Here is a 16,221-nt window from a genome sequence, read left to right on the forward strand (position 1 = left end):
AAAAGAATTTTGAACTCCTTTTTCTCTCTTAGTATAAGCTCTTATTTGCCTATAATAAACTAAGATATGCCTTTGTACTCTAAAAGGTTTCCTTAGCAGATAGGACTTAAAAATATATTTTTATAGAAAATTGGTAGTATCCAAGACCTTACATCAGTAACCTTTGTGATTTTAGGCATAAGGAGATCAGCTTAAAAATTCTAACCTTAGGCTGTGTTGTGAAATGATGAATTGAAGGGGTATGTTTTAGGCTAAATATATAATCTCAGTATGAGAACATATTAGGACATTTGAGTTCTTAACCATTCAGGTGTTTGTGTATGTGGAAGTGGGGGACCCTAAGTCAATCCTTGTCTACCAAAGAGTAGCATGTTCTAGAATAGTAAAAGCAGATTTGAGATGAGATCAGTAATATAAAAAGCAGCCAAGTTTTTCAAAGTATGCACAGTTTATACTTTAGTAAAATTGGGTCTCCTGCTTTTACAAATCCACACAAGGTAATTTTGAACCTGGAAAATTAATGGAAAGGATTGGTATATCTTAAAATTGAAGACTTTTACAACAAACTTTATTAAGCCTCTACAAAGTACCTCAAACTATAATGCTCAGAACTTTGACTATTTATTAAAGCAAGGGGTCTATTGGAAGATTTTGAATAAGGAAATAAATAATGTGTTTGGATTTGCATTTTTGAATAGAGTATTGTGGTCTAGTGGAGTAGATTAAGAGGGTTTGAGAGAGAGGTTTGAGTGAGGTGAGGTTATTACAGGGAGAGACAAATTGCTTTATGGAGAGGTAGTTATTGCTTTAATCATGTCAAATAATCAGTTTCAGAACAAAAGCAGTGTCAGAAATGATGGAGAGACTGCTCCAACAGAGTCGAGAGATATGAGATAAAATTATTGATGCTGAGTTAGGTAGTGGTCCTTGCTTATATTCCAAACACAGTTAGACATTTTATGTTTATTATTACATTTTATCCTCACAAAAAGATCTCCATTTGACAGGAAAGAATGCTTGGAAAATTTTATAATTATCTGAGGTCATATAGCCAATAAACCATAGAACTCAGAGCAGGGTGACACCGAGATCAGCTTCCAGTGCCAGTGTTTTTATACCACACACTATTGCTACCAATAAACCAGTCTGCCTCCTCAGAAATTGAGGACATGGGAAGTAGGTAATGAAAGGAGAGGAGAACTCCCAGATGGGGTGGCTGAGTCAGTGTTGATGTCACTCACTGGGAGAAGAGTACAGCAAGAGGAGAGATGCAGAGTGAGGGCATTGAGGTTAGATTTGAACATTTGGGGCTTGAGGTTCTGTGAGCAAACCAATGGGCAGATGCATGTGGGCGGGAGCTCAGGAGAGAGAAGTCTAGACTGCAGATGAGAACTGAGACTGAGTGAGGATGAAGTAGTCTAGGGAGCCTGTGTGGGGGGAGACTTTTGTGACAGGAAGCCTGGGAATACCAGCCTTTAAAGAGCAGGCAAAGGGGGGCGCCTGGGTGGCTCAGTGGGTTAAGCCTCTGCCTTCAGCTCAGGTCATGATCTCAGGGTCCTGGGATCAAGCCCCACATTGAGCCCCACATCGGGCCCTCTGCTTGGCGGGGAGCCTGCTTCCTCCTCTCTCTGCCTGCCTCTCTGCCCTACTTGTGATCTCTGTCAAATAAAAAAATAAATAAATAAAAATCTTTAAAGAGCAGGCAAAGAAGACTGAAGACAAAGGACTGGGTAATTTGGAAGAAAAGTGAGCATGGTGTTCCAAAGAGCAGCAGAAAATTTGGGAATTGGGAAATGCTGTAGGGATATAAGGAAGATTGGACTAGAAAGCATTTTTTTAGATTTTGCAAGCAGGCAATCAGTCATGATGACTTCTTAAGAGAGTAGTTGGGATGAAATCATGCTTTGATAAGCCTTCAGTCAGAATCCGTTTTGTCTGATGGTCATCATTCTGGCATGAGACTAGTCATTTTCCCTTTTGACATCTTGTGGCTGTGGTGGCTGGAAGCTGGTACTTTCTTCAATGCTGATTGCCTCTGGGAAGAGCAAGTAGGTAGCTGTTCCTGCACTTCAGTGAATACCTTTTGCTGCTTTTTAAATTCTGCACCATAAGAATGTATTACTCATTCAAAAACTAAACAAAAAAAAGGTATTTCCAAGAGAAATATAGAAATTAGCAGTTAACTTCTCTTTTTATGTGGTGCCATGATCACTATTATTCAAATAATATAGTCAGTGCTCTTTGTTTAAATATCTCTCTCATTAAATTGCAATCTCCTGCAGAGTGGGGACATTTTGTTATCTGTCTTGTCTATGCTGGTCCCTGCCCTCTAGGCTATGCAATGTTTATGGAAGATTAGATGTCCCAATGTAAAACACCAAAAGAATATAACAGAATAAGGTTTGATCCAAAGGAATGTCACCATCCTTTTTGTTCATATTGTAGGTAGCCTGGTTCAAATGTCCTACCATCTCCTGTTATTCCTATGCTGGAGGATGGAGGGTACTGACAGTAGCTATAATCATTGTCCTAGGCAAACCTGCTGGCTCAGTTTTAAAATGACTAGGATGGTATGACACCGTTTTAGAGGGGCCACTTAGGAGGGAATCCTGAAAGCAGTATGTCTGTGGCTAAGCACCAGCATTGCTGGCAGATACCATAGAAGACACTTAGGGCTGCACACATTTGTCCTTTCCACATCTACAGTAAATTAAGGGCTTCAGTTTCTTTTTCTTTTTTCTTTGCCAATTTTACTTGCTTCAGCTTGTCAAATATATACTTTTAAAAAATCTTAGTGAAAAATGGGGTTTAATTACTAGAGTGTCTAAAACAGCTTTTTAAGTGTACTATAGACTGTTGGAGGAGATTTTAAAGAAACTGTTAATATTTTGTTTGGAGTTAAAATTCTCTGACAAAAGCCAGTTTTGAATTTAAGGTAAATAAAAAGTGGTTGACAAATTTGTTGCAGTGGAACGAAGTTTAAGAAAATGATAAAAGAAATGATAAATTCACTCATTTATTAAGTGATTGTTATTTTTAAAATGGAGCTGATATTGTGAGCTATATGTAGTGTATATTAAATGATTCAGACAGCACTGCTTTCTCTTCAGTAGGAAATAACCTGATAAATAGCACATGATTTACGTTTTTTGAATTTTTTTCGTAGATGATAAGAACATTGCAAGGAAATAATTTTGAAAAAAATACAGAGTTTCCAGCTTTCAAGTCTGTTTTTTCAGTTTTATAGAAATTAGGGTATTCTGGGGGGTATTCTTCTGATGTAGTTTTTATTTTATTTATTTATTTATTTTGAGGTTTTTTTTTTTTTTTTTTTTTTAATGAAATTTATGATCTCCCAATTCAATTTTTTACTGCAGGACAAAGAAGAAAACAGAGAAGGAACAAAGCATTGATTACAGATGTCTTAATAATGAGCAAATGTGGCAGGAAAAAATATATTAAGACAAATCTAAGGTAGGTGGGTATATCTTCTGTTCTTTTGAAAGTTCTGCTTAGAGAGTTAAACTAATAGATAAGTGAATGATGTATATATATGTAGACATGTATCCATGAATGTATATAAATGTGTGTATGTATATATATGATACTAAGAAAATATGATATAATGTACTCTGTATGATATAATGTACCATCCAGAGTGGTCAGCCATTCATCTGAAGTGTTCATTTTCTACCCTGTACGTGTGAGGCAATGGAGGGGAGAAGTGGGCATTTACATTTAGCTTGTGTTTCCTGCTGGTCTTTTCATTTAGAAAGGAGACCATACATAAGGATGTGGACAGAGTTTTAGTTCTCTTCCTTCCTTGCCTTTAAGCTATGCTTGTTCCTAATATAAAATAGAACAGTTTTATCAATTTTTTTACAAAAATCCAGATAGAACTTTTCAGGTTTTCTTGTGGCTTTCAGAGACATTCTGGTTTGTCAGTTGGATCTAGCTTTAAAAAGAAAATAAATTTTCTGTGACTTTTTTGGTAAAACTATTTATAAATAAAGAATAGAAACAACTAATATTTTTTCCTTTCTCAGCTGGATTCTATTTTTAAAGTTTTACAAGGGCAAATATAGTTGCTTTGCAGTGTAGTTTATCTTTGCAAATAGGATACAACTAAGATTTTAGAAGTTTGTTAGTTAAATGAACATTTTAATTATAATTAGGAAACAGCCTTTGTCTTACTTTCATTTAGATAGATTTGGTCTGTATTTCCTTTTCTATTTGTTTTCTCCTGCCTTTTAAGAACACTTTCCTAGGTACCAGTGATAGCAATCCTTTAAAATGTTTTTCTGTTTTCTTCTAATTTTTTCTTCTAGTTCTATATCTTATTTGATATTGACACATAGGGATGCCTAAATAACTTTGGTCATTAGTTGTCTCAGTATTTCTATAATTGTGAATATAATTTTATGAATATACCTTTGTATTTATTTCTTGAAGATATATAATAGATTGTCTACCTGTTGTGTTGTACTGCATAAATAGTATGGTACTGTTGTACAAGTGTTTGGAGGAGTTATTTGCAGTATTATGTAGACATTTTACTAAAGTTCTAGAAAATAACGGAGTAAGCAAACGAATATAGTTCTACCCTTCTAAAAGTAGTTTAACTTAGTCTTTGAAAATTGTGCTAATGGATGGATCCTGTTATTTTAAAACATAGCTATCTCAACATTTATTAAAATGAATCCTAATATATTTAGAACGTATTGGGATAATATTTATTTTTCTATCAAAGAAGAAGATGGTTTGCTAAATATATATATAAAGAAGATTTCAGAAGAAATATTTAACCTTCATAAGAAAAGAATATTGCTACTATATTAATCATTTATAAGTTTGAATATGCCCATTTTAGCAATCTATCTGTTTTTCAGAATTGTGGAACCAAGTATTTGCCAGTCCTTTGCTTGCTGTTAGTTTATAGTACTTAATGGACTTTTTGTTTTTGTTTTTCTTTTATTGCTTCATCTTTTATGTATTTTTAAATATTTTATAACTTGTGATTACTTATTGGTCTTTCTAATAAGGGTTATTGTTTAAGATTAAAATATTGTTCAATTTATCAATAACTAACTTCAGTACAATTAGGCTTAACATTTGATATAGAAAGTGAGATTTGAGGTGCCTGGGTGGCTCAGTGGGTTAAGCCTCTGCCTTCAGCTCAGGTCATGATCTCAGGGTCCTGGGATCGAGTCCCGCATCAGGCTCTTTGCTCAGCAGGGAGCCTGCTTCCCTCTCTCTCTCTGCCTGCTTCTCTGTCTGCTTGTGATCTCTCTCTGTCAAATAAATAAATAAAATCTTAAAAAAAAAAAAGAAAGTGAGATTTGGGGGAACATATTCTTGAATACATCTCTTCAATTTTAACTATAAGATATATAGTGAACAATGAAGGATTATAATGGATTTTCCTCTTATACTTTATAAATGAATTCTATCTGGACTGAGGCTGATTTACAGGTGTTAGTGTTATATGCATATCATATACCCTGAGTTCTGGGTAGTATATGTCCCGCTGAAATACTGTTTGAAAATGCCTAGTATAGTGATTGACCCATGTTGAACATTTAATTCTTAGTTGAATCTTCTTCTCTGAGTCGTGCCCTAGGGCTGGTTTTTAGTGGGTTTAGGAGGTTGTACTAGAGAGCAGTTGGATATTGATCAGTAGAATAAACAGGCTTGAAAATGATAGGGTATATATTTTAAATAGATAGCACTGGCTTTACTTTTCTGTAGATGATTTTTACCTTCAAATACATTGATTTTATTTTATTTGTTATTTTTAAAAAATATTCTTCTTCTTCCTTTTTTTTTAAGTAATCTCTGCACCCAACATGGGACTCACACTCCAGAGCCTGAGATCAAGAGTTTGTGTGCTTCACTGCCCCTCAAATAAATTGATTTTAGTATCAAACTTTTATTAAGTGACATGTATTGGTCACTATACTAGGCATGCTAAAAGAATACAAATGGTATAAAATTAAAGTCCCTACATCCTCTTGTGAAAAGATAAAGCATATCTGGATGAAGATTGTAACAATAGTTGCAGCATACTCAAAAACGCATCTTTATTGTAAAATGCTGTCAAAATTGGAATACTTGGGACACTGGCTCTGGAAGGAACCCTGGAGTTCACAAGACCTCTTATTCACTGTCTGCTATCTATTATGTGCCTTATAGAAAATCAGTCTCTCTAAACCTTATTTTTTATCATTTTAGTGACATCTGACAGTTGCATAGTCTTCCCTAATAGTTGATCAGTTGGTTTATTTAACAATTATGGTAGATTCTGTACTAGGCACTGGGAATACATTGAAATATAAGATGTAATCTCTGTCCCGGAGTTGCTTATACTAGTGTTGGTACTTTGTGAATAAATGTGTTATATGCTAGACAAGTGTTATAATGGAAGTACTACATAAAATGCTTTGGGAACTCAGAACAGAATAATTCTGCCCAAGGCTATTAGAATAGGCTTTTGAAAGATGGTGTCCTTCAGCCAGGCCTTGAAAAACTGGTAGGAATTTGCCTGTTGGACAAAGAAGAGGTGAAGGGCAGTTCAGGAAGAGAGAAGAACAGATATAAAAGATTAGAACTAGGGAAATAGGATGTGTATTTGAAAGAAATGGCTTATGAGGAGGCCAGAATGCAGAATATGGGAAGAATGGAGTGGCTGGAAATGAGGCCATAAAAGTAAAATGGGGTCACGTCGTGAAAGAGATTGAATGGCAGTTTGGTTTGGTAATTGAGAATATGGACTTTGGAAAAAGACCTTAGTTCAAAACCTGGCTATGCCACTCTGAACAGATCAGATTGGTGGTAAGATTAAGTTCTTAACCTCTTATGTTTCTTTGTCATTATCTATTTTATTATCCCTAAAAGAAGAACTGACTATCCTGATTTTATAAAGATGTTAAGGATTAAAGCCAGTAGGCTTTTACCACATGGTAAGCACCAACAAATGGTTGTTGTGGTTATTATTATTGTAAGACGTTTGAATTTTATCCTATGGTCAATATAGGGCTACTGAAGAGTTTTGAGCAGAGAAGTGTTTTAAGCAGAAGTGTAAACTTGAGAAAGAGAACTGTTAGTATGGATTGGAATAGGGAGATTGAGTAGTGGTAAAGAAGGGGACTAACTTGTTCTTCAGTAGGAAGAGTCATCCCACTTGGTAATGAGGCTGTAGGGAATGAATGGGAGAGGGTGTTAGAGGTAACACCCAGGTTGTCACTTGATAGATGCCAGAGCTGCATTTCCTGAGGTTAAGAATCTCAGAGCAGAAACACATTTGTGGAGGAGGAAGAGATTAGTTTTGGACTCATTGAGTTTGAGGTACCTGTAGGACACCTATTTGGAGATAATAGATAGGCATTTGAATATATGGTTTTCGAATTCAAGAGAAACCTCTGGGCTAGAGATCTAGATTTGAGAGTGTAAACCTGAAGTTGGTGAAATGATGACAGTACACAAAGGGAGATTTGAGAGTGAGGTGAGAAAACGAAACAGAGCCCTGAAGACATGCAATATGAAGGTTGACATTGAGTAAGAGAAAGAATTAGCAAAGGAGCTTGTGGAGGAGTTGTCGGAAAATGGGATGAGAACAGAAAATGCAATATGATGACATCAAAAAGGAAGATGCCAACAGTTTTGAATACTGCTGAGGGATCAAGCCAGATGGGACTTAAAATGAACTTAGACTTAGTGACAGATTGGTTACCTTTACTAGAGAAGTTTAGTGAAGCAGAAGCCAGTTTAGGGTTGTCTAGGAATAGGTGGGAGTAAAGAAATGGATATAATGTTGGTAATTCTTTAATGTAGTTTAGCAGTGAAAGGAAGAAGAGAGGTTCAGGACAGTAGCTAGAAAAAGACTTCTGGTTTAGCAAGTGTGTGTGTGTGTGTGTGTGTGTGTGTGTGTGTGTGTGTGTTTGAGATCGAGGAGACTTAAACCTGTTTAAATCTTGATAAGAGGAGCCATTGGAGAGGGGGGAAGGTAATTGATAATAGTTCCCTCGAAGAGGGTCCAAAGCACAGATAAAAGAACTTGAAGAGTGGGGAGGCAGGAGGCAAGGTAAAATGGTGAGTATAGATGTAAATGGGTTTGCCGATTTGGTGGCAGGAAATTGAGGGAGTTCTCATCTAAGCAGGAGGCTTACACTATGTGTAGGGTAGTTAGGTAAGCTTGGAGATTTGAGAAGAGGGAGAAAACTTTGAAAGAGTCATAGAGAATGGAAGAGTAAGTTCACTAGGGAAACTCTAAGATTGCTGCCCATTTGAGGAGAGAAATAGGGAGAGAATCTCAAGTAGACTCCCTGCTGAGGATGGAGCCCAATGCAGGCTCAATCTCACAACCCCGAGATCATGACCTGAACCAAAATCAAGAGTCACATGCTTAACTGACTGAGCCACCCAGGTGCTCCGGAGAGGAAATCTTTTAACTCAAGTGCCAAAGTCTTCAGTTTACATCCTGGATGTGAGTGGAAAATGATTATCATGTGGGTGAATATAGGATGGTACACCCAATGACTTTGGACCTCAAAAAGACAGGGGTTTCTGCAAAGGCACAGAGGAGGAACAGCTGACAAATAGTAGTGGGAATTCTGATTAGGTATGGGAAGACAAGCTGCTGTCTGTTAAGAGGATGGGGTGAGGGGTGGGAGTTCCAGATAGCACGTTGCAAGGGCTTGGAAGGAGAATAGGAGTTAGGAGTAAGCAACTGAATTACTGGGGGAAAGGAAGTACTAGTTATGAGAGGGATAGTGAAGTACAGGAGGAGCCTACATCTTTGACAGTGACTGGGGAGGTAGGAATGTGAGGTGTTAATGGATGTGATTCAGGCATGGGTCAGGGGGCATCAAGGTTTGGTCATGGCTTACAGGAAGGGCAAGCGTGTTGTGTAGTCTTTAGAATGGACAGCAGCAATCATGAGGAGTAGCAGCTTGGCAGCTTAGTCCAATGTTGGGATAAGAGGTTATAGTAGATGATGCCATATGTGGCAGGAAGGATGAATAGGGGTGGCCACTGACCTTCCATACCTGCCTTTCTTCCCATTTCCAGACCTCATGGCATCCTGATTTGGCTGATACTTAGCTCTGTGGGTTTTTGTCATTAATCCGGTACCAACTTACATACATGCTTGTAGCTTGTTGCTGCGATGCTTAAGTGGGTAGTGATGCTCTCGAATAGAAGAAATGGAAGGGAAGGGACAGGCATCTGAAAACTAGATTGAGATGCCTCATAGGAGGGGAGTGTAGACAAGTACAGACTTGGGAGCATCTACATATAGGGTTGGAGAAGCTGGAGTATGTAGATTGAAGATGTAGGGCTCGATCGCAGGACCCTGAGATCATGATCAGAGCTAAAACCAAGAGTCAGATGCCCAACCAACTGAACCACCCCGGTGCCCTCTCTCTAGAGTTTTAAAAAGTATTCTCTCTCTGGTTCCATCTGACCTTTCTAGCCCCACTTCTACCAGTCCTATTTTGCCTCCTCCTCACTGAATCTAAACAGGCTCCCTGGCCACCTAGGTTATCTACTACAATCTGTTATTCCATTTCCCAACCATACTCTGTACTTTCCTTCCTCTCATAGTTCTCTTTTCCTCTTCTACCTGGTGAAATTCTTCTCATTGTTCAGTATATGTTTATATGGCCCTATTCTCAGGCAGATATAATCATTGCTTCCTATGTTTCCCAGAGTATGTTGTGCATAACATCCTTTACACAATTTAAAAAGTGACTTTACATGTGTTCCTTATGAGTCTACCTGATAGAATTTACCAGTAAGCTAAGTTTTTCCTAAATTTTTTTTTTTTTAAGATTTTATTCATTTATTTGACAGAGAGAGATCACAAGCAGGCAGAGAGGCAGGCAGAGAGAGAGGAGGAGGCAGGCTCCCCGATGAGCAGAGAGCCCGATGCGGGGCTCGATCCCAGGACCCTGAGATCATGACCCGAGCTGAAGGCAGCGGCCCAACCCACTGAGCCACCCAGGCGCCTCTTTCCTAAATTTTAATATGCATTAGAATCTCTTAGATGTAAAAAAAATTAGATGCCCCAGAAAGTTTGATTCTGTAGATTTGGGGTTGAGCCTAGGAATCTGCTCCTCTACTTCCCCAATAAGTAGTTAGTTACTTCTGATAGAGGTTGTCCAAGGACCAATTAATGAATAAATTCCTTCAGGGCAAGGGCTGCATTTTACCCACTTTTGTGTTTTGGGAGCCAGTCATGTAGATGGCGCTAAGTAAATGTTTCTAAAATGAATGGTTTAGTGAGGAAGGTCTTCTAGCATATAGTGTTTGAGTTGAGATTCAAGTTCTTTAAAAGGTGTAAGACATAGCATAAGACATTTCTCAAGTTGTTTTCAGAACACTACCTTTAGGACATGCCTTGTGGAAAAGAGTTTTTGGTGGTCAGATGCTTTTGGAAAATGCGGCCTATTGGATCTGCACCTTCCACCTTCTGAAGGCACGTTAGCACATTTAGGCTTTAGAGAAGTTCTGCGGCAAAGAAAACCTTTTAACCAGGACATATAGAACTTTTTCACTAAGTGCTTCCCCCAATCTCATTTTTATCATATCCTGTAGAACTAAATGTTCTGATGTATTCTCTTTGGGAACTGTTCACATAAGCAAACATAGAGCCAGAAGAACTGGCAGTTTATGCAGGTGATCTTTACTTGCCTAGGCTGTTCTAGAAAATAAGAGTTAAAGGAACTGGGGAATAGTAACGGAAAGACATTTTTTCATAGTAGACCGGATTTTTGTCTTTTATAGTTGCTCTAAATTGTCATGTTTAGTTAGAAGTTTTGATGTTTTTCAGTAGTGAGGAATAACTTAAAAGCAGTATAGATGGGTTTGAGAATGGAAGGCTTGGATTCAGGTAATGACTATTGAAATGCAAAAGAAGATAGTAAAGTGCAAGATGGATCAAAGAGTGCAGAATCTGGTAACTAAATCTGGAAAAAGGATTTGGATATTTTAATTCAAAGTTCTGAGTAGCTTGCATACTTTTTGGCTATATAATTAGACTACTAAAGTGAGAAACACATTGTATCATTGACAGTTGAAAAGATGTGTAACAGAGAATAGTTCCTGTAAGTTTTCAATATTTGATTTTGTTTATTTTGTTTGTGGTTTGTATTTCTTCTAGCAGGATAAAATTTATCATAGTGGTTTATCGTCTATATGGAAATAAAAATTGTTAAATTGATTATCATAGACAAAATTATGTCGAAAGTTCTTCTGGAAAAATTAGATTCTTCTCTCTCTCTTTTTTTTTTAAGATTTTATTTATTTATTTGACAGACAGAGATCACAAGTAGGCAGAGAGGCAGGCAGAGAGAGAGAGAGGAGGAAGCAGGCTCCCCGCTGAGCAGAGAGCCCGATGTGGGGCTTGATCCCAGGACCCTGGGATCATGACCTGAGCCGAAGGCAGAGGCTTTAACCCACTGAGCCACCCAGGTACCCCTAGATTCTTCTCTTTAATGAAATGGGAAGCTGTAGGACATGTAGTCAGCTCTGCATGATTCCGTTTGAGAGGCTTGTTTATCAGAAACTGGTTAGTGCTGTCAAAGCTAGGCACATCTTTATATTATAATGCATTTAATTTAGACTGTGGGGAAATTCTCTGATACTATATATTATGAAGCAGGTACCTTAGGCCTTCATGAGAGTCATAGAATATTTATACTTAAGGTAAAATAGAAAGTCTGCTTTTTTCACTCATTTATACTGGAGGGCTTAAAATAATTATCAAGGAGACTTTATTATAAGATTAACATTTTTTGTAATAAGTTAATTCCCATAAAACATTTTACAGTGCTTCCTGCAATGGTAATGTTCATATCCTGTGAGCAGAGTTAGTTTGGAGACTTAGACCTCTACCACTGAACCCATTTCTTGAAAAATAAGGTGGTACAATTGATGACAGAAATGAATATCAGAAAGCTAAGTAAAAGCAGAGAAATCTTTCTGATAGGGCCTTAATACTTCTTCCTTTTTTATTGTTTTTTCAGACAAATGACCATGGAAACAATTGAATCTCAGCAGGATGGAAGTGTAACAGATTCTGTGGCTGAGAGTGAATCTGCTCATACGCAGACCCAGACTGGTCAAAATTCAATCCCTACTTTAGCTCAGGTAAATTTATTGTAGGCAATAGGCAGGCACTGATGAAAGTGAAACTGTGCAAATAAGTATGTGCAGATTCTGTTTTCTTGAAGTTGATCTTAAGTTTACCCTGTTTCCTGGTTATCAGCCATTCTTACTGATTTGATTTCAAAGAGACAATGTGTATTTGAGTTACTTTGCCTCGTAACGGACACTTTTCAGTGCTCCCTCCACCACCACTGCTATGCAAATGGAAAAACAAAACCCTGCCCACATATGTAACCCTCAAATTACTGTTTCAGAAGGTTGGTAATTCCAATTTGGTATAGTTTTAACTTCTCAACTGGAAATACTACAGAAATCTTACATTTGCCTAGTATATATTTGGTTTGAGCTTTACTTCCTTTTTAGTTAGGTCTTTGAATTGGTTTCATTTAGAGACCACCAGTATGAGTTAGTGCCTGATTTTCAGCTCTTAAAACTTATTTCTGAGATATTTATAAAAATATGTAGTAAAAGCAAACACATTCTTTTATTTAGTTTGTCACGTATTTTTTGAGTACCTACTGGCTCTCAGCACTATTTAGATACATGGAGAAATGTAGTTTTTGGTCTTAAATATCTCATGGTTTAGTAGGGAAGACAGGTACTTGAATGATAGCTCCAACAGTATAAGAAGTGCTATAAAATGTTAGGAGGGAGGAGCCAGGTGACCAGGAGTACTTTATGGAGGATTTGCTTTTGAGCTAGATATAAAGGATCAATAGGAGTTTACGACGTGGACAAGGATAGGGAAGCATATTCTAGGCCAGGGAAGAGAGTGTGCAGAGGCACAAAGCCAGACTGTCCAGAAACTATGGGTAGAGGGGCTAACTGGAGCCTAACATCTGGGCTGGGAAGTTGAGCTGGTAAATGTAAACAGAGGTTGTATACATTTGAGAGTGTAGAGTGTCCTGGATTCTAAATATTCTTGAAGCACAGTGTTCCCTGTGTTTAGAACACTAATATTTGTGTGGACTATGTGGGGGTTGGTTTGGAAGTCAACCAGCCAGTTGTGGAGACACCTTTTGTGTGGAGTCACCGTAGTGTGGGATACAGTGCAGTCGTGAGATTTTCACAGTATCTTGAAGGGAGGAGAGAGAGGACCCATATGGCTGACTGGAGGTCCAGGGGAAATACCAGGTACTTCCTGGGTTGTCTCAGGCCAGACAGGTTCCTATGAGGTCTCTTCTTTCCCAAGACTGGCCCCAAACACCCAGCCTGCTTTTCTTTCCTCGTAAGAGCTCCCTGGGGGTTTTCTCACAAGTATTCTGTGGAGCTGCATCTCCCTGGCAACACCCTTCTTTGTTACCCTAGAATACAGGCATGCAGACCTTTTGCTATTTAAAGGGGTGAGGGGAGCAGCCTTTTTCTTATTAAAAAAATGTATGTTCATTGTAGAAAATTAACAAAATATATATTATTATAAAGAAGAAAATAAAAACTACCCATAATCTTAACATCCAGAGATTTTGGGTATATGTCTTTTAGTCTTAGGGTCTTACGAAAAGAATACAATACACATATCTTTTTTCATAAATTTGCCATCTTCTAGAGTTTTTATCACTATAATTCCTGATCTTTAATTCTGTCCTTCTTTGCTGAAGTGGTAGTTGAAAGCAAATCTTACTTTTGCCTCCACTTTCCTCCCTTTAGGGGCTGGCTCACTGACCCTCACATAGCCTTCTCTCCCTCCTCTGAGCCTGCACAGTCAAAACAATACATCTCCATTGTTTAAAAATGATAATTTGCAATCCTGAGGACGTTTAGCCTGGGTCACAACCAGCTCTGTGAGCGTCAGTCAGAAATTACTAAAGAGTTCCAGTAATATGAAGTTTGAAAAATAACCTTTGATTTATGAGCGTTTGGAATTGAATAGGAGTCCAGTGAATAGAAACTAGGTTTTCATAGCTAGGAGAAGAAGTAAGAGGGAGAGGAGGTAGAAATTGGAAGTATAGATTCTTCAAGAAATTTTTCTGTGAAATAATAGAGAAAGATGAGTCTGTGAAACAAAGGGGTGAGGACAGGAGTGTGGCAAAGTGAAGGACAGTGAAAGTGGAAGGAGAGAGAGAGACATGAGAAGGCTGAATCAGATCTAGGAAAAAAACCTGTGGTTTGCATTTATAATGCTTTCTTCTTTAAAAATCTCAACTATTCAAATGTTGGTATTTATTAAATCTGGAGAGCAAGTTCATGGACATGCTATGGTATTTATTTTCTATATATCTTAAGGGTCTGATCAAAGGATAAACTATGGTTTTTGTCTTTCACATATTAGGAATGTTAAGAGATTAAGAAGTAATCTGTGTGCTGATTCATTGATTACTTTGGTTAACTAAGAGTTATCCTTGCGCCATGCACGGATCATGATTTTTTGAAAAATTAGGACAAATTCTTAGCAGTCAAAATTTTCTAAACATAATTAGATTCTAAACAGTTAGGTTCTTATGATGCCTGAAGCTGTTAATTTGTGAGTATTCATTATGATGTGATATTGTGTGATAAAAGCATTAGGAAATCAGATTGAAATCTTTATTAAACCTATAATGTACCTGGTGGTGGGTATTATGGAGGGCACGTATTGCATGGTGCCCTGGGTGTGGTACATAAACAATGAATTCTGTTACACTGGAAAGAAATTAAAAAAAAAACCTATAATGTATGCTAAAAGTGACTCTTCTGAATAATTCCTGATGTCCTTGTATACTTGATACTTGTTTCATTTTTTTCAAAAAGGACGGTTTGGTGTAGGTAGGACTTTATAACACTTAATTTCCTTTTTACATCGTCAAATTGTCATTAACTAGTGTGGGCACAAAAGGTGTGACAAAAAGATTCAGTCAGTTTCATCCTTTGCATCTGGTCATTTGAGAGTAGTAGTTTTGAGCACCATGGACTTTATAAAGCTTCTGCCCATCAGGGTTACTCTGAAAATCATCACATTCAGGAAGATCTGACAACTCGAGGCTGCTCTTGGCCCTCAGGCCTCCATGTGCACCAAACGAGGCTAGAGTTTTAAGTTTCCAGTTTTTCTGTTTTATAACTTCCCTGATACAAATGGAATCTTTCCCTTCTACTGGAGTCAAAAGTAAATAGAAGTCACAGTGGTGATAATGTCAAAGAGCTGAAAGCAGGATTTGCCTTAAACAGATCCTGAGGGTGGCAGATAGTTGAGGATAAATCGTGACTTTGCTTTCTTCTTGCCTGAGATATTTTTTATGTTGATTTATTTTTAATTGAAGCTGCTTTCTTGTTTGTTAAGTGTATGTATTGCTATGTAAGACTACTTTCTATTCCCCTGTGCCCCTGGAAAAACAATTGGTAATAAGTTGGAGAGTTTATTTTAAATAACCAAGCCAGGGAGGAAACCCTGTCCAAAAGCCAAGATGGTGGAAAGCAAAATAAATAAATAAATAAATAAACAAACAAACAAACCTATATCTATATCTATCTATCTATCTATGTATATTATATACAAATATATATGTATGTTATATACAAGTAGTTTTAAATAGCCACATACCCTCTGGAAATAATATAATCCTTAAATGGGTAATTAAACTTTCTTTTCTTTTTATTTTTTTTAAAGATTTTATTTATTTGACAGACAGAGATCACAAGTAGGCAGAGAGGCAGGCAGAGGGAGAGGGAGAAGCAGACTCCCTGTTGAGCAGAGAGCCTGATGTGGGGGGGATCATGACCTGAGCTGAAGGCAGAGGCTTTAACCCACTGAGCCACCCAGGCGCCCTAAACTTTCTTTTATAATGTAAGCTTTCAAACATATACAAGGTAGGATAATGCTATGTATATAAATTTATGTATACATAAACTTGATAATTACTAAGATTTTGTAGCCTCATCTATCTTTTTTTTTTTTTTTTTCTGATTGTTAAAGTATTTTAAGCAACTCTGCAGATCTCAGACATGTCATTTTACTCCTACTTACTTCTGGGTATGCAACTTGTAAAAGATTATGGACATTTTTTATGTAACCAAATGTCACTGTCATACCTAATAAAATGAAGCATAATTCCTTAAAATGATACGTACTTCTTGTTCACATTT

At 37.3% G+C, this 16,221-nt stretch overlaps 1 protein-coding gene across 16 annotated transcripts in view; it reads left to right on the plus strand.

Moving 5' to 3' along the window:
• Positions 1 to 16,221, plus strand: part of CREM (cAMP responsive element modulator) — a 68,973-nt gene that overhangs the window by 5,486 nt on the left and 47,266 nt on the right. For 15 of the 16 annotated variants that reach the window (XM_032837864.1, XM_032837855.1, XM_032837858.1 and 12 more), the window contains exons 2-3: positions 3,378 to 3,474; positions 12,024 to 12,147. In XM_032837864.1, coding sequence (XP_032693755.1) covers positions 3,431 to 3,474; positions 12,024 to 12,147 — 168 coding nt within the window. In that variant the 5' untranslated portion in view covers positions 3,378 to 3,430. Of the gene's footprint in view, positions 1 to 3,377; positions 3,479 to 12,023; positions 12,148 to 16,221 lie in introns of those variants that run through there. The other variant, XM_032837859.1, reaches the window with a different exon arrangement.

The sequence above is a fragment of the Lontra canadensis genome, unplaced genomic scaffold (assembly GCF_010015895.1).
Source record: "Lontra canadensis isolate GAN:19392208 unplaced genomic scaffold, GSC_riverotter_1.0 scaffold100, whole genome shotgun sequence".
NCBI classification, from domain to species: domain Eukaryota; kingdom Metazoa; phylum Chordata; class Mammalia; order Carnivora; family Mustelidae; genus Lontra; species Lontra canadensis.